General features: G+C 42.2%; 1 protein-coding gene across 5 annotated transcripts in view; it reads right to left on the bottom strand.

The window, feature by feature from the left end:
* The window catches only part of PTPRG (protein tyrosine phosphatase receptor type G), a 720,153-nt gene that overhangs the window by 120,757 nt on the left and 574,178 nt on the right, over positions 1-25,218 (bottom strand). For all 5 annotated transcript variants that reach the window (XM_021070771.2, XM_021070773.2, XM_084988823.1 and 2 more), the window contains exon 8: positions 12,223-12,415. In XM_021070771.2, the coding sequence (XP_020926430.1) occupies positions 12,223-12,415 (193 nt within the window). The remainder of the gene's footprint in view (positions 1-12,222; positions 12,416-25,218) is intronic.

Raw genomic sequence — 25,218 nt, 5'->3', positions numbered from 1 at the left:
TATTAGACCAGCTGCTCAACTTTATAATTTAATGCCTTCATCAAGAAGCAGATCAATTTTTATATTACAATGAAAACTATTTTTATAATATCTGAGGATAATTGGCTTCTTTGGTAATCTATTTTATTTTATGCATCTAAAATCAATGGTATGAGAAGAAGTCTATGGGATTCACCAGATGACTAAAAGGGCCCATGGCACCAAAAAGGTTAAATACTCCCAGCATTAAGGATCATGTGATTACATGTTTTTAAGGAAAATATTATAGTAGTTCTGTAAAAAGGTTTAATAAAGGATCCTGACCTAGACTTGAGGGACTGGTCAGGAAAGGCTTACTGAACACACTGATGTCTGTACTAAAATATGAACAATGGTTAATTGTTCATAAAATGAGCAGGGAGGAAAGAGGCTTAGATATGGCAGACAGAAATTCAGGTTGTGCAAAGGACCTGGGGTGGGAAAACTGGAAAGAAAACTAGCATGGCTTGGCAAGCAGAGAATGAGAAGGAGGAGGATGGTTGAGATCAGGTCTTAAAAGCAGTGTCTGGAGCTGGGTTCATTCCTGGGCAGCTCTGACTTGAAGCCAGAGCCTTGCTGGAGGACCACCTTCCATGATGTTGGAGACCGCAAGTGCCACCAATCCCTGAGACAACTGCTTTCAAGTTTTAAATCTATGAGGTCTTAAATAATGCAAACTCTGCTACGAGACAAAAGAAAATATATATATTGGTCTCTGCCCCAAGTACCTGGCACAGAGCTCCTCAAACCCTTGTAATTTCCCAAGTGGTAAGAGTACTGGAAGTATTGCTTACTCTTTTAAAAATTTCCTGTCGTGGCACAGTAGAAACAAATCTGACTAGGAACCATGAGATTGTGGATTTGATCCCTGGCCTCCCTCAGTGGGTTAAGGATCTGGCGTTGCCGTGAGCTGTGGTGTAGGTTGCAGACGCGGCTCGGATCTGGCGTTGCTGTGGCTGTGGCTGTGGCCAGCGGCTACAGCTCTAATTAGACCCCTAGCCTGGGAACCTCCATTTGCCACAGGTGCAGCCCTAAAAAGACAAAAGACCCCCCAAAAAAACTTCTTTTAGAAATTATTCAATCTAACCTAGGAAACAAACAATCAAAAAACCAATTCACTGCTTTCTCCCACCCAGGAGGCAGAGAACCAGGCGGCTTCCTACTTAGGAGAAAGAACTAAGTTTTCCTTACACACCTGTGGAGTTCTTTTCTATACCACCCAACAGCACCCCTTCCAATACCATGAATAAGCCTTAGTGTGCAGTTCAGTTTCTCAGCCAAATAATTGAGAAGCTCTATATGGCAATTACCCTGGAAGACGGCAAGTTGAAAACATTTTTTTTTTTCCTTTTGCTTTTTAGGGTCGTACCCAAGGCATATGGAAGTTCCCAGGCTAGGGGTCAAATCAGAGCTGCTGTTACAAGCCTATACCACAGCCACAGCAACGCCAGATCCGAGCCTTGTCTGCAACCTACACCACAGCTCACGCCGAATACCTGAGCCACTAGGCAAGGCCAGGAATCGAACATGCATCCTCATGGATGCTAGTTGGATTCATTTCCACTGCACCACAACAGGAACTCCCGGGAAAACCTTATCCCATCATCTATCTCCTCTGTGCATATGCTACAGCCACATGCTCAAAGTGCAATAGCAGCAGTCAGCGCCCAGGAAGGCAAACGGAAATTCAATTCTCCAGTCCACCAAGCATGAGGTTTTGACTTTCCCACATTATGCTATTCCTGACCTCTCCTACTTCCTTGGAGTCTTTTTCCTATGTGATATCCCTCTTCCTCTGAGAGCGGAGGGCCAGGGGAGGTGTCTCTGTCCTATACAAGAAAAAGCATTGTTCAGCTCAGTGCTAAGGAAGCTGGTGAAGTTCAGAGCAATGCACCATCCCAGCCCTGCTTGAGAACAGCTGCTTCTCAGACACTGAGAAGGCTGGAGTCCATGTGCCCCAAACATCCCTCCCTTCCAACTTTAACATGTTGCAATTTCCCGCCAAAAGGGCATAATGCACCTATCTCACTTCAGTTGAGGACAGCATCCTTGCTATGTGGTACATCTTAACATCCCCCTTCTCCTGCTTTCTTGCTCTCAACCTGGGCCCCAACTGAGCGTTAGGACCAGAAACCAGAGTGCAGATCTGAGTGCCCTTATAGTGAAGCTGGGCTTTTTCTCAGTCTCCTATTTCCCATGGCTGAGATAACGTCATGGCCTCGTTTATCGGCAAGAGACACCTGGGACATTTAGAGTCCTAGAGCTGACCTTGGCAATGAGAAACTGTTTTGTAAACACCATCCAAGACCTAAGATCCCATGAACTACCTTTTTAAGTGATCCCAATGACCATGTCAAGAGATCAACAGACGAGTGATCCATACTGCTGGGTTTAGCCGGGCTTTTATTTAAATCCTTGATTCTAGATGACTATCATCCAACTGGTCAAGGTGCCCTCCTTCTTTGTTCAACTTGGTCCTTAAAATAACTTTTCTCTTAGAATTAGGGAGCACCTAGGTACCTACCATATTTAAAAGAAGTGTTCTCCTTTTAATGTCCTCCAGCATTCACCTTATCCACTTTGAATCTGATTCTTCCTTGGCACCTGCCTCTTACTTGTTCTGATTCAAGGAGGCCACTGAATGAGCTCCATTGTTTGAATTCCAACATTGTTTCAACCCCGAGATGTGCCACCTGCACCAAAAGGCCATTTGCTAAGGATGGACCTCTCTAGTATGGTTCCAGGAGCTTACACATCTGGGGACTGCCTTAAAGCACCCCCTCCCTGGCCTGGTCAAGAGAACCCAAGAGATCAAAGAGCCTGCCACTCAAATTGGAGAGACCAGGCTGTGAGCAAGCCGTGATCCCTAGTGACCCCAGTGGGAACACATTTGTGCAGAGCTTGGGAAGGAAGGAGCTGCTTCTACCTCCTGGCTGCCCCCAGCATGCATGCAGATTCACATGCTCTAAGGAGCTGGGCTTCTAAGTGGCTGGTGAAAACCAACCATTTGAGATGCTCAGAACACTCCTCACTTAGAAGGCTCTTCTCTTCTGGGAATCCTCTGCAGGGAAATCAGAGGATTCCATGCACTAGACAAATCATACCTCTTAGCACTCAGTGTCAGATATACCAATGTCACCTTGTCTACAAAGGCACAGATGTGACACGGGACAGCCACGACACTCATCTTGGTCCAACCCAGTGCTTTGGAATCAGAAGACAGTCTGGAGAGGGCCCAGGAGTGAAGTCAGCAACTGTGATGACCTCTAGGTGTGCGTAGAGGGAAAGAGAAAAAGATGACTCCAGAGGTGCTCTTTGCCTTTTCAGACAGTCTCAAGGCTGGGGGTGGGGCGGTAAGAGCACTGCTTAGGCCCCGAGGGGGCCAAGGAACAGTTGGGTCCATGTTCCTAGCACCTCAACTAGCTCGTATTGGTTTGTGGGATAATGAATGGGAAGAATGGGGAGAAGAAATGGTCTGTCTCCCAGGCATCTTCCTCCAGAGACTCCAGGAGACACACACAAACATCTTGGAGCCTCCTGCTTCACGGAGAAGCCTCCTGCTTACTTAGCAAGAGAAAGGGGAAGGGTGTCACCCTGGGAGGAAGGATGCTGGTGGCTTTTTATTAATTTTCAGTTTGCGGTTCACAAGCACCAGGCGCCTGCACAGACTAACCCAAATTCAAGGAAGACTCCTCTAGAGATCAGAGAAAATCTGGAGTCACAGGAGGGTAGCTAAGTTGGCCCTGAAGATCACACTCTGCCTACCTGCCTGGAGACAGAGGAGCAAGTAATTAGTGATACTTATAAAGTGTGAAAATGACAGACAGCCCCTGGTGTCTGTTACCAAGATCAGCTCAACAGCTCCCAAGCCATGGAGCAGTTCTGTGTGGGAGTGATCTGACCCAGCACCTGCCACATTCAGTGCCTCCTTTCTCTACTCTTAGGTATAGTAGAGTGGCTGTTCCTTGGGACAGAAAAGAAAGCCTCCTCTTCATGGTTTTTTGATATAAACTCTTCTATCCTAGTGACTTATGGTCAAGATGGAAGATGGATTCCCAAATCCTAGGAGACTCTCCAATTCTAGGAATTGGGAGTGGTGTGGAATTCTACTCCAAAGGCCGGGTTATGCTCCCATTAGAGCCGCTAGCCTGGCCAGGTCATAAATACCTCGAATGTGCCAACTCTTGTGGCAAGAATCTTTTTACTTTTGGCCACCTGCATATGTGGATTAGCTTCGTCCATCCATTAACCCATGCATGCATGCATGCATCCATCCATCCAGTCCAATATTTATTGAAGAGCCAACAATGAGCACTGCACCCTCTCTCCAACAACAACAAAAAAGAAACAAGAAACAGTTTTGCCCACTATGGAGCTTATAAGGAAGTGGGAGGGCTAGGTATTAGGAGAAAAAAAAAAAAATAAAATAAAAAGGCATATGCATGTAAAATTCCAATGCTGAGAAGTGCTACAAAAGGAAGGTACTGGTGCCCTGACAGTGTCTGGGTCCAGGTAGCCAGGGAACTTCATGGGGAAGGACCTCTGAGTTGAGCCTTGAAGGCTGACCAGGGACAAATGATGCGCAGAGTGGGGCCAGGGCCTTCCAGGGAAGAGTCTGCTGGGACTGCAGTGTGGCTGGTGGACTGAATTGCAGGGTGCAAAGGGAAGTGAGGTGCGAGGTGGGGCTGGGGAGTGGGACAGGACGTGTGGACCATCTTAGGACTGTGGGAGTCATTAGGAAAATTTTAACTATTTCAGACAACCTGGCTTTGCACTTCTACCAGCAAGAGAACATGGCCCTCTTATTCTGAAATGTGTTCTCTGGCAATTCTGTCGTTGTAACAGGTTGTTCTGAACATACTAAGAAGGACTGCTGACCTATTGACAAGAAAGTACAATTATCTGTAGAGTATTCTCTGTGTCCTGGGCTCTGTACTGTTTGTTCCCTACATTGTTTCATTTTGAAGGCCACAGCCAAGGAGGGGGGTGTGTTTATTATCTCCATTTTACAGAAAGGAAACCGAGGCTTAGGTATTAACTAGAGCAAGGACATGGAGGAGTAAAATGGTTGGCCTGGAATCTGAGTCCAGGTTTGCTTGACTTCAAAATTATATTCTTGCCTACTGCCCTTATATTATCTCCCCATTCATTCACTCAGTGAGTCAATGAACAATGACCATCCTTCTATGTTTTAGGTACTGGGTTAGGTCCTGTTTGTTCAAGGATGCACAAGATCCTTAGCCTAGGAAATCCCACCATCCAGGTCAAGTGGATGCACTGACCCTACCAGGGACGAACCCTGTGATTGAGGCCTCAGCAACCTCTGCCCTGAGGATCCAGGACAACTTGCCAAAAGCAAACCAAGCACATCAGGACCAGCCCTGTCTCCTCTCAGGAAGATAAACTGATGTTTAGGAAGAGCATCTGATTGCCCCCAGGATCTTGAGTTTTAAAGCTCCTTCTTTCAGAGAAAGAGTGATAAACTGTGGCTCAAGCCACTTGATGACATTTAAAACAGAGGCTACCACTGCCTATGGATTCATAGGGAAGTCGGCAGTCCCTTGGGAAAGAGAAAGAATAATGCCGTTTGGACAGACGATCTCAGTTCACATCTCAGCTCTAACACTTCCTGGCTGAAAGGCTCTGGGGGACCATTTGCTCGCTTGGAATCTCAGACCCTTTGTTTATTAAAAAGAAATAATAACACTGCATTTCCCTCATTGTTCGCCCTCACCAAACCATTAGTAAATCTCAGAAGCTCTATTCCAAAATCCATTCCTAATGGGTCACTTCTTTCTCCATCAGATCACCCTCACCTAACCTCCCCAGTGGGGTCCCACTGGGAGTATTTCCAGCAGGCTTCTGCTGGCCTTGCCAAAGGCCAGGTCTTCTACAAACCTTCTTCACAATGCTGTCAGTGTAATGGTTTTAAAACCCTGTTCACATCTGCTTAGAACCCTCAAAGGCTCCCCACTGTCAAGAATACAGTGTTAACACCTTATCAAGAAAAGTGGGAGTTCCCATTGTGGCTCAGTGGTTAACGAACCCAACTAGTATCCATGAGGATGTAGGTTCAATCCCTGGACTCACTCAGTGGGCTGAGAACCCATGTTGACGTGAGCTGTGGTATATGTCACAGACCAGAAGCGGCTTGGATCCTGCATGGCTGTGGCTGTGGCGCAGGCTGGTGGCTATAGCTCTGATTGGACCCCCAGCCTTATCACCTCCATATGCCCCGAAAAGAAAGTGTTTTCAGACTTCACCCTCCTGGTTCCTGTGCCTCACGGCCTTTGCAAATGACATTTCCCTCTAAGTACTCTGCAGGGTCAGCTCCTTAATCAGACCACCCCACACTACCCAGGGAGGCTCTGTGTCTTACCACACCGCCACTTTTAGCAAACCACCCTATTTGATCTGCAGAACAACACTGAGGCTTCATCAATGGTTAATTTGTTTGTTTCTTCCTCTTCCCACCTAAGACTCCCCTCAAGCTCCATAAGAGATGCTTCTCCCTTGTTTATTTTTACTTTTGGTGCCTAAAATCCGTAGATACTCAGCAAATATTTGATAAATGCAAAGTGAATTGTGGCAGAGGTTGCTTTGAAGATTAAATAAAACATATATGAACAGAAAAGGCTGGCATACCATCTGGCCCACAAACATCCCTATGCAGCCTTTTTACCCACAGCTACACCAGGCATAGCTCTGACAGAAAGCTCTTAACTGTGGATGAAGACGCCTGACACATGAAAAGAAACTCACAAAACTACGAATATGAGCCAAAAGTAGTTAATGCTACAATAAGTGTCTATGATGTATCAACTTTATGTCAGCCAATCAAAGGCAACTTATACCAACTCTTTGTTTACATAGAATTAGTCGTTATGGGAAATCTGAGCATGTAAAAAATGTGTGCTAGAAGACAGCATGATCTTTAAAACTATGAAAACCCAGGCTGTTGGAGAGTCTTAAAAAATAGCTCTACTTTTGGACTTTGTTCTTAATCAATCCCAAGGTTAAAAAGTAGTAGTAATAGTTTTTTTTTTTTTTTGGTTTTTTTGTTTTGTTTTTTCTTCTTTGGCCGCATATGGAGTTCCCCGGCCAGATGAGATCTGAGCCACAGCTGCGGCAATGCCAGACCCTTAACCCACTGTGCTGGGTCAGGGATCAGGAGACACGCTGATCCCTTTGCACCACAGCAGGAACTCCAGCAGGAACTCTTTTATTTTTAAAAGAAGGGGATCAAAAACACTCCAAGGGGGGCTCCATCAAAATGTGTTCTCCCGGAGTTCCTGTTGCTGCTCAGTGGGTTTAGAATCCAGCATAGTATCTGTGAGGATGAAGGTTTGATCCCTGGCCTCTATCAGTGGTTAAGGATCCAGTGTTGCCACAAGCAGCAGTGTGGTGTGCAGTGTAGTGTGCAGATGCAGCTTGAGTCCTGCGTTCCTGTGGCTATGGTGTAGGCTGGCAGCTGTAGCTCCCATTTGATCTCTAGCCCAGGAACTTCCATATGCTTCGAGTGAGGCCCTAAAAAAAACCCAAAAAAACAAAAAAAACAAAACAAAAAAAAACTGTTCTCCTTAGCACTTTGCTGTACTGAAAGTTTCTAGAAGTACCAAGATAACTTTTTGGCAGAGTTTTTGGGAGGGCAGCTGCCTCAAAGGAATTAAGGGCTCATATCAGAGTTTCTTTTATTAAGATAAAGTAATTCAAGCTCATTAATCCAGTGAGTGAAAATGATGAAACTGAAAATAGAGCAACAGTACTATTTTCTCCCCAAATAGCAGGAAACCATGATTTCAATGTCACACACTCTTTTTAAAAGCAATCATGGATTTACTTCTTTGTTTGCTAATTTGGGTAGAAAACGTGATGATCCTTTTCAATGTGTTCTGATTTAAAATAGGCTAGTTATTTAGGCATTCTCACACACACTGGTACATGTCCTTAAAAACTGCTTTTAACCAAGGCAAGAAAGAAATCTTTAGCACTGAAAAGGTAGCTAACAAAGAGAGTCCTCCAAAAAAACAGAGCTTTGGCTTAGGAGACTGGAGGGTACACAGGCAGCCTTGTGTCCTCTTCATTTCTTTTGCTTTTTATTACATTATACAGTGTCACTTTAATTAAGCCATCAAATCAAATTATCAGATCAAGTGGTTTTGATTCCACTGTGGCTTGAACAGGTTTCGTTAAATTAATAAACCATATGTTTCATGTTGTTGGAAGGAAAGTTATTTTTCTCTGTTCACTGTTCCAAAAGTCTCCACAATAGACAGTATTCAGCACTTAATCACCGGAATGCTCTTCCATGTGCCCGGGATGTGTTGCAGAATAACTAAAATGACAGCCCATTAAATCCTAAACTCTGTCCAAGTTATTTACCGACAAAGGGCAGAGTGGTGAATTGGATGTCCCTTGAACAATCCACCAAGACTACATATTGTTTCCATTTACTGGAAACCAAAGCTTTATATTCTTAACGGATGACATCCATTATAAGTCTTTCTTCGGCAACAATACAATATGAAGATGACTCCCCCCCCCCCTTTTTGGTGTCAAACACAGCCATGTGTCTTGTGCTTGGGACTGAAAGGCTTGCTTCTATTTTCCGTATTCCAGTATGTCCAATCATCCTGACAGAAGGGCAGGGTGGGGGCACGTCAGCTCAGGCATCCCCACAGGGCTGCTCAATGAATGCTAGTTAATGATCACAGCCGGGGAACAAGGGAGGTAGGGAGGAGAGTCAGTCTATTGAGGCTCTGCTTAGCGGTGGTGGGAAGAGGAGCAGGTCTTAAGGTGGATGGGTTGGTGAATGGTTACCAAGTTAATAAACCTCTCATTAGTCCTAAGATCTTGTACTGTCATGGAAAAGCAGAACCAACGAATGAAGACCTTCACAGTCATGGCCACTGTCATCTTATCTTAAAACAAGCTTAAGGTTGGATTTCTCCATCTTAGTTTGAGCCATTCCCTAGAGCAGGGGTCAACAAATTATGATTCCCAGGCTAAATCTGGACTGCCACCTATTTTTACAAATAAAATTTTATGGAAGACATTTTCTACACCCATTCATTTCTATATTGTCTATGAGTCCCTTCATGCTACACAGCTGAGCTGAGTAGTTGCAGCAACAGATTGTATGACCTATTACCTGGTCCTTAACTATTTACTTAAATGTTTACAGATTCCTGCCCTATGTAATTAATTTCTTTTTCTTTCTTCTGTGACAACAGTCCAATAAATGCATAGGTCCATGCTCAAAAGCACAGCTCTCTAGGTAATGAAAGCTTTCAATAATGATCAGATAAAGGATGCCAATCAGATAGACTTTAGTCTTTTTGAACCACCTAAAGATTACAGAATACCATCCTTCCTTTTTAAAATCTCTTTGCTGAAGACTAGAGGAGAGAAAGAAGTTCTTCCTTTGATTGGCTCTTTTCTACTCACATCTCTAAGGTCAATGCTAAGCTCTCTAGGCTGCCTGATGATTGGCAGCATCCAAGGCTGTCTTTCAACCTATGGTGCCGTGGGATTATGTGAGTTTTCTTGAGGAATACAAACATGAGCATTTGGTCACATGCACCAGAGTTCACTGAAATTTAAAACAAATAGGAACATCATTTAAAAACAAATGAGGATTGATTGATTCCATTTACATGAAACTGACCAACAGGCGAGGCTAATTCATGATTATAGTTACCCCTGGGAATGGACAGTGACTAGGAATGGGGAGAATAAGGTGCTTCTGGGAAGCAGATGAGGTCAATTTCTTGATCTGGGTGTTTGTTACTCAAGTATGCTCAGTTTGCAAAAATTCATCAAGTTGGAGTTCCCGTCGTGGCGCAGTGGTTAACGAATCCGACTAGGAACCATGAGGTTGTGGGCTTGATCCCTGCCCTTGCTCAGTGGGTTAACGATCCGGCGTTGCCATGAGCTGTGGTGTAGGTTGCAGACGCGGCTCGGATCCCGTGTTGCTGTGGCTCTGGCGTAGGCCGATGGCTACAGCTCCAATTCAACCCCTAGCCTGGGAACCTCCATATGCCGCGGGAGCGGCCCAAGAAATAGCAACAATAACAACAACAACAACAACAAAAAAGACAAAAGACAAAAAAAAAAAATTCATCAAGTTGTGCACATGTTAGTATGCACTTTTCTGTATGTTACATACCAGTAATATGTTTTAAAAAAAGAGGACCGCATCTACATCTTTCTCTATCTCTAGGAAGATCATGATCTTTTTTAATTTTTTTGGCTGTGCCCATGGCATGGGGAAGTTCCTGGGCTAGGTATTGAACATGTTTCACAGTAGTGACCAGAGCCACAGCAGTGACAACACCAGATCCTTAACCTGCTAAGCCAGCAGGGAACTCTGAAAAACTACAAACCATTTTCAAAATCACACATCTTAAGAATCAGCAGTGGACACCATGAAAACTGTGACATGGTAAAATGAAGAACTGATTCCCTCTATGTAATGATGGGTCCAGGGCTCTGCTCAAATTCAGAGAAGCCAATTCAGTGGAAGATCCTGCCCACTCTGACCATTTAATGCAGTGGAAACCAGTATGTTCTCTAACTATCTTGGGTGAGAAGGGCTATGCAACCCCTCTATACAGCTGATATGTCCTATGCTCACCCATTTATTAGGAATAGTGCATGTCAAAGCAGTTATTTGTGGAATATAATCTCATTCCTCCTGTTCCTATAAAGGTCAAATGCCATTTTGTAACTGTCATAACCTCAGCAATTCTGAGCTACCAGATCTTACACTCGTGACATAAATTCTGCATCCCCCACATGTCCTCTCTATTCACTTCTCACAAAACAGTGAAGCCCAAGCAAGTTCTTTTGGGAGAAAGCTTTGGAGTTTGGTTGTTATCTTTATTTTTAACCTGGATTCAAAAACAAAACAAAACACTCTACTGAGGTTTTCTATGCCAGCCCAACTTTAGATATTTTATAGGTTCGCACACTTCCTAACTCTCCCATTGTTCCCTGCTGATAAATGATACCCTTGACAAAGGGTGAGCCCCAAATTACTTGAATTGCAAGTATTTCTGGATGGAACCCCGCCAAACTGGCTTCTCCTCACCATCATCAGACAAAGTCACACAGACAGGAAGGAAATGATCCCATTCTTAAATCTCCCTTTCCTCTTCTTTCAGCTCCTTTTCAGATATATGAGCCTGGAAAATGGGCTCATTCTTAAAAATCAAAGTGCATGTCAAAGCAGTTATTTGTGGAATATAATCTCATTCCTCCTGTTCCTATAAAGGTCAAATGCCAGTAAACTGGCCCCTTTCGTTGAAGGTGGAGACACTCTTGAAACAAAACCTCCCATATAACGAATCACACCAAAAATACCACAGCCTATTTCCAGGGTCAATAAATGACAAAAGCACTTCCCATATAACCCAAGCTCACGATTTCAAAGGAGAGCTTTGGCTTGGGAAAGATCCATCTCTTCACACCCAAAGGAAATTCTTTCTTATTCCTTCCTATCTTCCAAACACTAGCTCTTTGACAAGCCTTATTCCTCCAAGTGTTTCCTGAGCTTTAAACCACAATTAGGACAAATCACAGAGCTTGAAGCTTAGGCTGCAAGGGTGGAAGCAGACTTTCCAGTTTCCTGGGGGAGAAATTGGTGGTCATTTCCCATGAGAAAGGAGAAATGGAAAAGATTAAGGTACATGAAAATTACAAAACGTATGTTTATCAGATATGGGAATTGAGCTGTTCAAGAATAGTTTTAAAAGGCCTTATGATGGCTGGTGGGGGTGGAGAGGTAGAGGGAGGCTGTCTTGCCTGGTATGGAAGCCGCAGACTAGAGTCTTGAGAGCAAGATGAGGTTCTGAAGTTTGAGCTCAGAGACAAACACTGGATCGCAGCAGGGAAACAGTTAACAAGTCAGACACCAAAAAGCTTTCTTTAGCCATCAATTAGCTCCTGTTGATGCTACCAGGTTACATTTCAGAGAGAAGGACTGATCTGTTACTAGTCAAAAGGGCAATTCTGAACATATCTATTTCACTGAAGATATTCCCACAACCGCTTATATTTATCATCCAGATAAGTCTCTTTTAGCAGAGAAACATGCTTTTAATGCCAAGTTCCAATTCTTGGCTGGTTTTAAACTCCTTTTAATTTAAAGTAATTTATGATAAGGAATCTTCCTCTGGGCAAGGGCACTTAATCCAAACGTACCTTTAGACGCTTCTGTTCCCAGTGGGTTTTCTAAGAAATCTGTCATGTCGTGGTTCCAGGCATCGTGGACGGCAGACTTGGACACCACCCTGTCGTACAGGCCCTGCTGTGGCCGGAAGTTATTTCTCAGATACTCCACTGACTTGACGTGGTCTTGCTGCTCTGTGGTGAAGATGGAATAAAAAGCCTCGAGCTGAACAGAGAACCAGAGAAGGGAGAAAAAGGAACATCAGTTAGAAAGCTATGTGGCCCAAAGCTGGGGCAGGGGAGACAAGAACATAAATTGGTATGAAGGGCCCAAAGTGGAGTGGGAGAGACCCAGCAAGATACAGGCTGCCTTCCAGAATCACTGCCAATGGGCTTAGCTGGCTGCCATTTCTGTCCTGCCAACCAACCAGGAAAACACTTCATTTGAGGGTGTGTAGAACCCTTGGTAGTTTGTGTCTCAGACAAGTGGCCTTCTGCAGGGCCTTCCCTGAAGAGAACTTCAGTGTTACAGGTTAAGTGTTACAGTATTTATTTATTTTTTTGTCTTTTTTTTTTTGCTATTTCTTGGGCCGCTCCCATGGCATATGGAGGTTCCCAAGCTAGGGGTCGAATCGGAGCTTTAGCCACCGGCCTACGCCAGAGCCACAGCAACGCAGGATCCGAGCTGCATCTGCAACGTACACCACAGCTCACGGCAACGCCGGATCATTAACCCACTAAGCAAAGGCAGGGACCGAACTCGCAACCTCATGGTTCCTAGTCGGATTCGTTAACCACTGCGCCACGACGGGAACTCCTAAGTGTTACAGTTATTAAGCAGAGCTATGGCGAAACTGGTAGGTTCTGGAGGCCGACCACTTGAGTGGGAATTCTAGCGCTGAATCTCAACCATTCTGTGACCCTGAGAAAGTTGTTTAACTTCTATAAGACTCAATTCTTCCTCAAAAACAAACAAACAAACAAAACCCAACCAACCAACCAACCAAAAAAAAAAAAAAAAAAAAAAAACAGTGAGGATTATAGCAGCATTGACCTGAGAGGGTTTGGGTCAGAATTATATGAGATAATCCTTGTGTGGTGCTTAAAACAGGTCCTGGAACAGAAGAACTCTATAAGTATCCATGACTTAGTTCTTACTAAGCATCTCCTTACCTACTAGGGATCTAGTTCAGGAGTTGCTAAATCACAAAGTGGCTAAATCCCTGACACGTATGTTAAACTGCCCAAGTTCAGCATTTACCAGAGGGGTGATCATAGCCAAATTATTCAAGCTTTCTATAACTCAAGTTTCCTCATCTGTAAAACAGATATAGTACTAGTACTACCTATGGTAAAGTTGTTGAAAAGATTAAAAATCTATGTGGCAACCAGTAAGCTCTTAGTAAAGATTAGCTGCTATTGCCATTATTAATTTTTTTTTGGCTGCGCCTGTAGCATGCAGAAGTTGCTGGGCCAAGGAATGAACCGCACCACAGCATCAATCCAAGCCACTGCAGTGACAATGCCTGATCCTTAACCTGCTGTGCCACAAGAGAACCCCCATTATAGTACTACCAGGAAATGTGTTCCACAAATGGAAAACTTTCATAGAAAAGCGAAGAAGACATTTCAGGACCCCAGAGTCATATGTCTATTATCAAAAAGGATTCAACATTCTGCTTATTAAAAAAAAAAAAAAAAAGGTCATCCTATTATATAAGAGGAATAGAGCAGGGGTTGAGTGACAGAGATTTGTTCTCAATGGACCACAAAGTTATTCTTGTCACCAAAGAAATAAGGCATATCATAAAAAGCCCAGTCACCAAAAATACAAGGCCTTGAGCTGGGGGGAAGAAAATGAAATAAATAAGAGAGAAGATGAATGAATTCTTCCTGGCCCATCTGGCTGCTTGAATGCCAAATCATAATGCTTTCTGCAGGAAAGAATGACCAGTTGGAGAGGTGTTAGAAAAACACTACCCAAGCAGGCACTGAGGGGCTACCCTAGGCTTCCAGGACCAAGAGCTGACTAGCACCAACGTATAAAAAGAATTACGACCTGTCTTTCTGGATAGACATCTTGAAGCCTGGAACTAACCCCAGCATTTCTCAAACAGTCTGAGAGAAAGATGCAGAAAATGACCTGCTTCCAGTCTGAAACTCCCTCTCTATGCATGAGAAGGCATTGAATTTACATAGTCATGAAAAATCATTTCAGTATATGCATTCACTTATCATTCCACTTCGCCTCCAATTCTGCTGCCCATGTAAAGTGATAATAAGCCATGAAACCTTTTCTGCTTTTTCATCAAGGGAATAGAAGCAGGTGGTCGCTCAACCAGCCTGAAAGCAAAAGTAGCCCATTACTCCCATGTTACTCTAATTCTCTACAAGTCACAGAACTTTTCTTCTAAAGACTCACATGGTTGCTATTTAAAATTTGCCTTTCTTCCCAGTCTTCCTTCTGATGTTCCTTGTTTATTTCTAACGAAGGGAGAGAGGCCATAAAAACAGAAAAGTTAGGGGAGTTCCCGTCGTGGCTCAGTGGTTAACCAATCCGACTAGGAACCATGAGGTTGCGGGTTTGATCCCTGGCCTTGCTCAGTGGGTTAAGGATCCAACGTTGCCGTGAGCTGTGGTGTAGGTTGCAGATACGGCTTGGATTCGATCCCTAGCCTGGGAACCTCCATATGCCATGGAAGCGGCCCAAGAAATGACAAAAAAAAAAAAAAAAAAAAAAAAAAAGAAAGAAGGAAAAGTTAGGAAAACTGGGCTGTTGATTCTGTCCAAATATGATCTGGTCAGATGAAAATAATTGGAAGTGCTGGAAAAAAAAAAAAAAATCAACTCAACCTAACAAGGTGCACTCATTTGAAAAGACTACCCTAAACCAGAACTGAACGCATCTGAAAATGAGAGAAGCTTTCAAGATCTCAGAGAAAATAACTTCTTAAAATTGCACGGAAGAAATTAACAAAGACCCTCTGGAGGACAGTCTAAGGCGAAGACTAACCAAACTGATTAAAGGGAAGGAGGGTAAATCCTGTGTGGAAAGGTTAAAGGAAGTGGAATTGTTTAGCCTGAAGAAAAGGTGAGTAAAGAGTAATATGATTAAAGGCCTTGGTGTGAAAGATGCTGACCAGCTTTTCTCCATGTCCAGAGAAGGCCAAATAAGAGGAAATTGGTTTAAATTAAAGCTGTAGAGACGTGAGTTGAATAGAGAGAGGAATTCCTTAATTTTCAGGGTAAATTTTTTTTTTTTTTTTTTTTTTTAAAGAAAAAATGGACTGGGCTACTATACATAGCAAGTTAGACCAGAAATTTTCTGGAAGAGACAGCCATCTGTCCTGAAATACTTTAATTTCTGAGATGCCAGGAAAGGATGGCCTGGGAGACACACGGCAGTGTGACTCGAAGGTCTGTTTATTTTCTTGACTGCTTGCTTCTTTCACAGCTAGCATTTGGTTCTCCTAAAAAGTTTATTTCTGATGCCTCAGGAAAGAATTAGTCATATAACTGTAAAAAGAGGCAGGTTCTGAATTTAACACAAAAATGCTTTCGCTTAAACTGCTCTTACAGCTTAATGACATGTTTTGGCTTAAAAGCTCAGCCACTTCCTTGTCATTAACTCAACTTGCCCAAAGACTTCGAAGGAAGGACGTGACAGTTCTGAGAGTGAACTGATGACCAGAATGATGTTAAATTGTCACCTGGATCATAGCTTCCACTGACAGTCACATAAAAGAGGAGAAAGGAGGACAAGCTGTAACAGACTCATCGATGTTTACTAAAACCGTCATTCCTCTACGTTAAATGAAGATTGCCATGCTAGTGGCCTCTCCTGCTGGTCACTGGCATGCTTGGCCATTGAATGAAAATGTCCATGATCCCTGGGTTGGCCAAGGGTAGCTATGCTTTTCACTTGTGATCAGCGCTCATCTGGGCCAGAAGTCTATTTCTATTCATCACATAGCTTCAGGCTGTCCCCCGGTCCTCACCTTTGCCTAGCAACCCACACGCGCTGGAGGTGAACCTGATCACCACCTGGACCTCTCCTTTGTTGGATTCCATGGGATGCCATTTATGGAGCCGATAACAATAAGAAGGTGCCTCCTGGAGTTGTGCAAGATGGCAGCCCTGTGTAACGCAGGAGCCACAGAACAAACTACAAAGTAGTGTCTCTCTGGCCTCTGACTGGTCCACATGTTTGCTTAATCTGCTTGACTCCTCTCGATTGAGTTAATAGCCACACAGTGATCCTTCTAAACTGCACACGAGATAATGTGACACATTTCTGTTCAATATATTTCAACAGCCTCCCATTCTTACTACACAGACCTAATGATCTGGCATGTGCTTTGGTCTTCAAATGTCAAAATGCTTCCTCTCACTACTTGGGTTAAAACCACTGTTCTTTAAACCCTACCCGCTAAATGTGTGACTACAGTCAAAGTATTTTCTTACATGTACAATGGAGATAACACCATCACCCACCTTATCTGGTTTTTGTTATTATTAAACGAGTTACTATGTATCAAGTGTTTGGAAGAGTTCCTGATACACAAGAAGTGCTCAATAAGCATTACTGTAATTACTATTATTATTATTGTTTTATTAGGAATGTGGGAACTATGATTGTGAGCTAAGCTTACAATAACCTTAAGATGCCCTATGGCTTCTCCCTCTTTTTCTTCCTTGGACTATCTATCTATGTATGTATATTTATAATGCATATTATACACATATATGTACATGATACATATATCATGTACTTATATGCATTATTAACATATATAGACACATTATATATGCATAATGTATAGTGTAAGTACAGTATACATGTATAAGGTTTATAATAAGTAGGAAAAGGAATTGTTTAGGGATGTGTACAATCTTATAAATATATGATGTATACAAAAGTACATAAAAAGTGTCTATGTATACTTATAATGCATATTTCCACCATATAATATCTATCTATCCAACTCATTAGGTGCCCGGTACTTTGCTGAGCACTTTGAAAACATGGTTTCGGTTTCTAGCTGATTCTTAGCTCAACAGAGTAATATTAAAGTAACATTATAATATTATTATTACATCACTAACACTAGCAACTAATATTTACTGACATTAGTATTGTTTTTTAATTAAAAAAAATTTTTTTAGGGCCGCATCTGCAGCATATGGAAGTTCCCAGGCTAGGAGTCGAATCAGAGTTGCAGCTTACTGGTCTACGCCATAGCCACAGCAACGTGGAATCTGAGCTTCATCTGCAACCTATTTAGCAGCTTGTGGCAAACCAGATCCTCAACCCACTGAGCAAGGCCAGGGATTGAACCCTCAACCTCATGAACACTAGTTGGGTTTTTAACCTGCTGAGCCACAATAGGAACTCCTTATTGAGCATGATTATGCACAAGGCAATGTGCTAAGAGCATTACATGCTTTCTCCTACTTAATCCTCATAGAAATCTGGCAAAGTCAGTGTCATTGTCAGATTATTATTATTATTTTTGACAAGGAACCTGGGCTTAGAGACATTAAGTCACTTGCCCGAGATTACACAGGAACTGAGAGGTGAAGTGAGGATTAGAAGGATGGGTGTGTGACTCTGGTTTTCATGCTCTCAGCCACTTCATGTCACACGAATAACAGGCCCTCAGTGTTATTTAATGAAAAAGCAATACTGTAGTGGATGCTCTATGTGATGTTATTTGAGCCGACTCCCCAAAGCCTTACCACGCAGGACACTCATCCTGCCACTTTACTACAGGTGATATAAATCCATTTGCATTTTTCTATACTCTGGAAAGAAACAGCCTATGGGCTAACACAGGAAGAACTGGGAGCTGTGAGCAAGATGGCAGGTGTGAGGAGAAAATGAAATCCACTTCATGGAGCCCTCACTTTTCCTTATTTTAGTCTTTTCCAGAGGTAGGTAATAAACACACTTGGATTTATTTTTACTTTAATATAACTAATGAAGTCTTTATCATTGAGTGAAAAAAATGAAAGTTTTTATTTCTGTAATATTAAATTGACTTTTTAACTTTTGAAGTGAACATGTAAAACATTTCTTTCTTTTATCCCTGCTTGGGGAGTTGTAATTGCATTTTAACTGGTGCTGTTTCAAGAACAATTTTAACCTTGAATTGCAAATGTGTTGGCTGGAAGTGTATATAAATCATTTCAACTTAGTTTTTATTGTAAAAATATTACAGCGAATAATTAGTTTTTAATCTGTTGGTCTGAATCAAAGGAAAGTTGAAATCTATTCATGCCATTCCTGTGTAGTAAGAGCTCTGGTCCATAAGATGTGGGGATGGGACCATCACAGCAGAAGGGGGCAGATGAGAGAAAATCAAAAGTAATATACTTCTGAACCATTAAAAGGCTGATGTGCACAATATTTTATAGGATGGACATAGAATGACAATGAAAGCCAGAGTCCATTATGAGAATAATAATCAACTCCAGCGTTGATTAGGAACTGTAATGTCACATCTAAGGTAAGGGGACATGAGATCCGTCACACATTTGAGAGGTGACGGGGCAGGCTTTGGCTGCCTCATTAGTAAATAAGACAATAATGATGGAATATTACATTCCCAATGGCCTGGAGCATCCAAAGATTTACTCATTGAACCATCACTGTAAAAATAAAACCCAAGAATAGCTACCTAACTACAGGGCTGTGTCCCTCCTGAAGCTACAGACAGTTCTGCATGAAGGTGATTATGGAAAGGTCTTCTACAGAAAGAAAAGGATTTAACCATAATTAACGGTGAATGCCATCTGCTATAGAATATTAATAATAGAATCTTCACTCACCACTCAAAAAACCTTCTTGGGAGTTCTCTTCATGGCTCAGCAGTTAACGAACCTGACTAGGATCCATGAGGATGAGGGTTTGATCCCTGGCCTTGCTCAGTGAGTTAAGGATCCAGCGTTGCCATGAGCTGTGGCGTAGGTTGCAGATGTGGCTTGGATCCCGAGTTGCTGTGGCTGTGGTGTAGGCCAGTGGCTATAATTCTGTTTTGACCCCTAGCCTGGGAACTTCCATATACCTCAGGTGGCGGCCCTAAAAAGAGCCAAAAAAACAAATAAAAAAAACCCCTTCTTTATTCAGATCACTGCATGGTATATAGAAACTTTCTGAATTAAGTGATTCATTAGTTGTTATGGCCTTGAGATAAATGTGAGAGGTGCAGCCGCCAGTAGCTACTAGAAATGTGGTCAGCCCTACATGTTGAAATGATAATTTTCTGGATATACTAGGTTAAGTAAAACATATTAAAAGTAATTTCACCTGTTTCTTGTAACTTCTTTTTAGGGGCATATCCATGGCATATGGAAGTTTCCAGACTAGGACTTTCCAGCCTACACCACAGCCACAACCACAGCAACACCAGATCCGAACTGTGTCTGTGACCTACACCACAGCTCACAGCAACACCATATCCTTAGTCCACTGAGTGCAGCCAGGCATAGAACCCACATCCTCATGGCTACCCAGGTCTTCATGGGTACTAATCGAGTTCTATAACTACTGAGCCACAATGGGAACTCTCTCTCTTTATGTGTTTTAACATGGCTATTAGAAAGTTAAAAATGATGCATATGGCTTGTTTTATTTCTATGGCTTACATTAATTTTACTGTACAGTGACCCTAGAGGATTCAGCAACAGAAAGAAAGCAACAATCACAAAAAATCACTTAAGGTCTCCTGAGCACTTCCTGCGGTTGAATCTAAGCATTCTACACATATTCCACGCATCGTTTAATCTTAATAATGATTCCAGGAGTTTCCGTCATGGCTCAGCAGTTAACAAACCTGACTAGCATCCATGAGGATGCAGGTTCGATCCCTGGCCTTGCTCAGTGGGTTAAGGATCCAGCGTTGCTGTGAGCTGTGGTGTAGGTTGAAATGTGGCTTGGATTCTGTGTTGCTGTGGCTGTGGTATAGGCCAGCAGCTACCGCTCTGATTCAACTCCTAGCCTGAGAACTTCCATAAGCCACAGGTGCCACTGCAAAAAGCAAAAAAAAAGAAAAGATTCCATATAGTGGGTATTTTCATCCCCATTTTTATGGATGAAAGCTGAGGCACAGAGCAATAGTGTTGTTGGATAATCTGCATGATGAATGTAGCTAGGGATGGAACCCTAGCAGCTTGGCTCCATATAGAACAAGGTCTTATTTCAAGAGTTGCTCTAGTCTTTATGAAGAGGTAACATTGGTTAAAAAAAAGTCATGCACCCTTAGAGATGCCACACAAAAACTATTAGCAGTAATAAATGAATTCAGAAGGTTAGCAGGATACAAGATTAATATTTAGAAATCTGTTGCATTCTTTTTCATACTCACAATGAAATATTAGAAAGTTAAAAAAATCCCATTTAAAATCAGGTCAGAATAACCATAAAATAGAAGTTCCCATCATGGCTCAGTGGGTTAAGGACCCAATGTGTGTAGGTTTGCAGATGTCGCTTGGATCTGGTGCTGCCATGGCTGTGCCACAGGCCTGTAGCTACAGTTCTGATTAGACCTATCTCTGGCCTGGGAACTCCCATAAGACAGTCATTTAAAAAACAAACAAACAAACAAACACATTAAAGTATCTATCATAAGCCTAACTAAGAGGTGAAAGACTTATATGCTGAGAGCTATAAAACACTGATAAATTGAAGATGATCCAAAGAAATGGAAAGCTATGCCATGCTCTTGGATTGAAAGAACTAATATTGTTAGAGTGGCCATACTACCCAAAGCAATCTACAGATTTAAAGTGACCCCTATCAAATTACCTGTCACATTTTTCACAGAACTAGAACCAATAATTCTAAAAATTACGTGGAACTACAAAAGACCCTGAATTCCAAAGCACTGCTGCCAAGAAAGAAGAAAACTGAAGGAATAATCCTCCCAGACATCAGACAATAGTACAAAGCTGCAGTAATCAAAACAGCATGGTATTGGAGTTCCCATCGTGGCACAGTGGTTAATGAATCCAACTAGGAACCATGAGGTTGTAGGTTTGATCCCTGGCCTTGCTCAGTGGGTTAAGGATCCAGCATTGCCATGAGCTGTGGTGTAGGTTGCAGACATGGCTCGGATCCCTTGTTGCTGTGGCTCTGACATAGGCCAGCGGCTATAGCTCCGATTAGACCCCTAGCCTGGGAATCTCCATATGCCATGGGAGCAGCCATGGAAAAGGCAAAAAGACCAAAAAAAAAAACCAAAAAACAAAAAACAAAAAAACCAAAAAAAACCAAGCATGGTATTGGCACAAAGACGACATCTGAATGGAGCAGAATAGAGAGCCCCAAAATAAAGCCACACCTATGGTCAATTAATCTACAACAAAGGAGGCAAGAATATACAATGGAAAAGACAGTCTCTTTGGCAAGTGGTGGTGGGAGAGCTGAACAGCATCATGTAAATCAGTGAAATTAGAACACTCCCTCACACTACATATTTAAAAAAACTCAAAATGGTTTAAAGACATGACACCATAAAACTCCTAGAAGAGAATGTAAGCAAAACATTTCAGACAGAAATCATAGCAATGTTTACTTAGATTAGTCTTTCCAAAGCAAAAGAAATGAAACCAAAAATAAACAAATAGGACCTAATCAAACTTTAAAGCTTTTTCATAACCAAGGAAATCATCAACAAAACAAAAAGACAACCTATGGAATGGGAGAGAAAATATTTGCAAATGATGTGACCAAAAAGGTGTTAATTTCCAAAATATACAAATAGCTCATACAGCTGAGTATCAAAAAAAAAACAAATCAATCAAAAAATAGACCTAAACAGACATTTGTCCAAAAGAAGACATACAGATGGCCAAGAGACACATGAAAGGATGCTCAACATCAATAATTACTAGAGAAATGCAATGAAAGCCACAATGAAGTATCACCTCACACTGGTCAGAATGGCTACCATCCAAAAGTCTAAAAAATGCTGGAGGGGCGTAGAGAAAAGGGAACCTTCCTACACTGTTAGTGGGAATGTAAATTGGTGCAGTCAACTATTGAAAACTATATGGAGGTTCCTTAAAAACTATAGAGCTACCAGCTACCTGTATGATCCAGCAATCCCACTCCTGGGCATATATCTGGAAAAGACAAAAACTCTAATTGAAAAAGATACCTGCACTCCAATATTCATAGTAGCAATATTTAGGACAACCAAACTTGGAAACAACCCAAATGCCAATCCGCAGATGACTGGTTTAAGATGATGTGTTATGTACACACAGACACCCAGAGAACTATCACTCAGTCTTAAAGAAGAATGAAATATTGCTATTTGCAACGACATAGATGGACTTAAAGAATATCAGACTACATAAAGTAAGTCAGAGAGATAAAGCAAATATTAAATATACCACTTATATGTGGAATCTAAAAAATAATACTAAGTGAATCTATATACAAAGCAGAAACTGATTCACAGATGTAGAAAACAAATTTACAGTTACCAAAGAGGAAAGGGAGGCAGAGGAAGGATAAATTATAAGTATGGGATTAACAGGAGTTTCCTTCATGGCTCAGCAGTTAATGAACCTGACTAGGATCCATGCGGATGCAAGACTGATCCCAGGCCTTGCTCAGTGGGTTAAGGATCTGGCGTTGCCATGAGCTGTGGTGTAGTTCGAAGACATGGCTCAGATCCCCCGTTGCTGTGGCTGTGGTGTAGGCCATCAGCTGCAGCTCTGATTATACCCCTAGCCTGCGAACTTCCCTATGCTGCGGGTGTGGCCCTAAAAAGACAACAACAACAACAACAACAACAAAAAAAGTATGGAATTAACAGATACAAACTGCTACACATAAAACAGATAAGCAACAAGGATTTACTATATAACACAGAGAATAATATTCAGCATCTTATAATAACCTATACATATAAAACTGAATACTATATATATATGTAAAACTGAATCACTTGTCTATATACCTGAAACTAACATAATGATGTAAATCAACTGTACTTCAATAAAAAAGTCATGTAAATAGAAAAAATAAACTAACCTTTTTGATATTTATTTCCTTTTTAACAGAACCTCCAAGAAGCATTTAAGGAAAACTCATGGCTAGAGAAAATTATAGGCAGTATCATATTTTAAACTGCAGAAGCCAATAGTCCTGGAAAGGAAAAGTTGGCATGGCCAAAGTGCTATCATCTGAGAGCCACTGTTGTAGAAGAAAACACATGCTGGACTAAAAATGATCAAGTTCCCTGATGATCATGAACACAAGGCAGGCACCTGTCTCCATGCACTGCTTCTGCTCCTTTGACCTCCCACGCCAGGACTGAGGGTGCTGCCATTTTTGTGGGGTGCTTTTGGCCTGATATTTATAGTCAGTGTTTAGTGGAGCCACATAAGCCAGGCTGACTGCTGACCAAGGAAGCCAACCTGTGATTCCATCAGCAACATCATATTGAGATCTAGATTATCACAGGAGCCAGAGTCAGAGCTCACTGACTTGAATGCCCAAGAAGCACAAAAGAGGGAAAAGAGGCAGTTGCTCATATTTACTCTGGAAGATTTCAAAGAAATTCACATCTTACCAGTCCGACAGTTTGTGCTAAGCATTAATTTTAGGGGGAACATGGCTGTCCTTTTCACTGCTGACAGGGAGCCACTCTGCATGAGAGAAAAGAGGGGCCTTTGGAGAAAAAGAAGGATGAAGGACCAGGAATGTTTTCTTCCTGATACAAGCAGACATGGGATTCGGTCTACTTGGCGTCTCTGAATTGGCTGTTTGCCTTTCTGAAATGAACATTCTGTGCTAACTCCAGAAAGAATGTTGGCAGGGTCAGGGTGGGAAGATCTGAAATGATAATACTCAGATGGCCAACACGTTCCCTTCCGTGGACCTACACAGCTGTGACCTCCACTCAGCTCACCCTCAAGGATCCAGCTGGGCCATGTGAAAATGAGCTGTTTCTTCCCTTGGGACAAAGAAAAGGGTATATGAAGCTGTGCCAGATACAGTAAAGTGTTTAGGGTAAAGAAACTAGGAGGTCAGTGAGATGAATTTATTTCTTCACTAGTTTCTGGAAACAATAGTACCTACAGAGAAGTCATACTAAAAATCCCAGAGAAAAACCCTTCAATTATTTTTCTCCCCACATGTATGGGTGCAGGGTAGAATAAAAAGATGGTAACAAAGCATTTTCTGGATACTCAGTTCCCAAATGTCAAAATGCTTCTAATTGACAAATACTTGACAAGCTACCCAAGCCTAAAACTTTGCCTTTTATGTAGATCCACTAAACTGCCACGAAACCCAGTAACTGTTAATTACCTGGCTAAACAATTGCCTCTCTATGCCTCCCCCTCACAGGGCATCCTACCAAAAAAAGAAGAGAAAAAAAGCCAAACTTGAATTTCTTAACCTCATTATCTCAAACCTTTATATCTTTGAAGACAAAAGCATTTATCTTAACTGACAAAAGGGGGTCCCTTTTCAAAGCTCTGTCCCATGAATCTTGAGGATATAAATATTTGGGCTGCAATTTTATTTGATTTTAATAAAACAATGCTGGCTTCACCATTAGGAAGAAAACTTTTTTCATATTTCATTATCTCCGTAAGTCCAGCAGATCCTGTTCAGCCACTAAATTGCTAGTCTTTCTTTTTATCACAATGGAATGAAGAGAAAAAAAAAAAGGTCTGAAAGTAAAGCATCTGCCAACTTCAGAGAGGCCAAATAAATGTTTCCCCTGGCCCCACACTACCTACCTTTGTTAATGGGCTATCTCTTCTGTACAAAGCTCCTTCTAGGTGACCTGCTCCATTTACCACCCCCTGCTCCCCAAGGCAACATTGGATGTCTCAGAACAGGACCAGTACCTCTGCTGATTTGCTGAAAAATGAACACAGGACCCAAAGCCAGCCAATTTGCTGGGTTGGCCAACATCTATTTGGATCTCTTCCTGAATACTTGGCCAGACTGTTATCAGTTGGTGGCTGGCCCTTGAGTTGAAAGGTCAACTAATATTAGAGTAA

This window comes from Sus scrofa, chromosome 13 (genome assembly GCF_054392235.1).
Source record: "Sus scrofa isolate SSC_HxYL_T2T_F1_AM1 chromosome 13, Sscrofa_HxYL_maternal_Yorkshire_Landrace_v2.0, whole genome shotgun sequence".
Lineage (NCBI taxonomy): Eukaryota > Metazoa > Chordata > Mammalia > Artiodactyla > Suidae > Sus > Sus scrofa.
The sequence above is the reverse complement of the archived record's forward strand: the minus strand, read 5'-3'. Positions and strand labels throughout refer to the sequence as shown.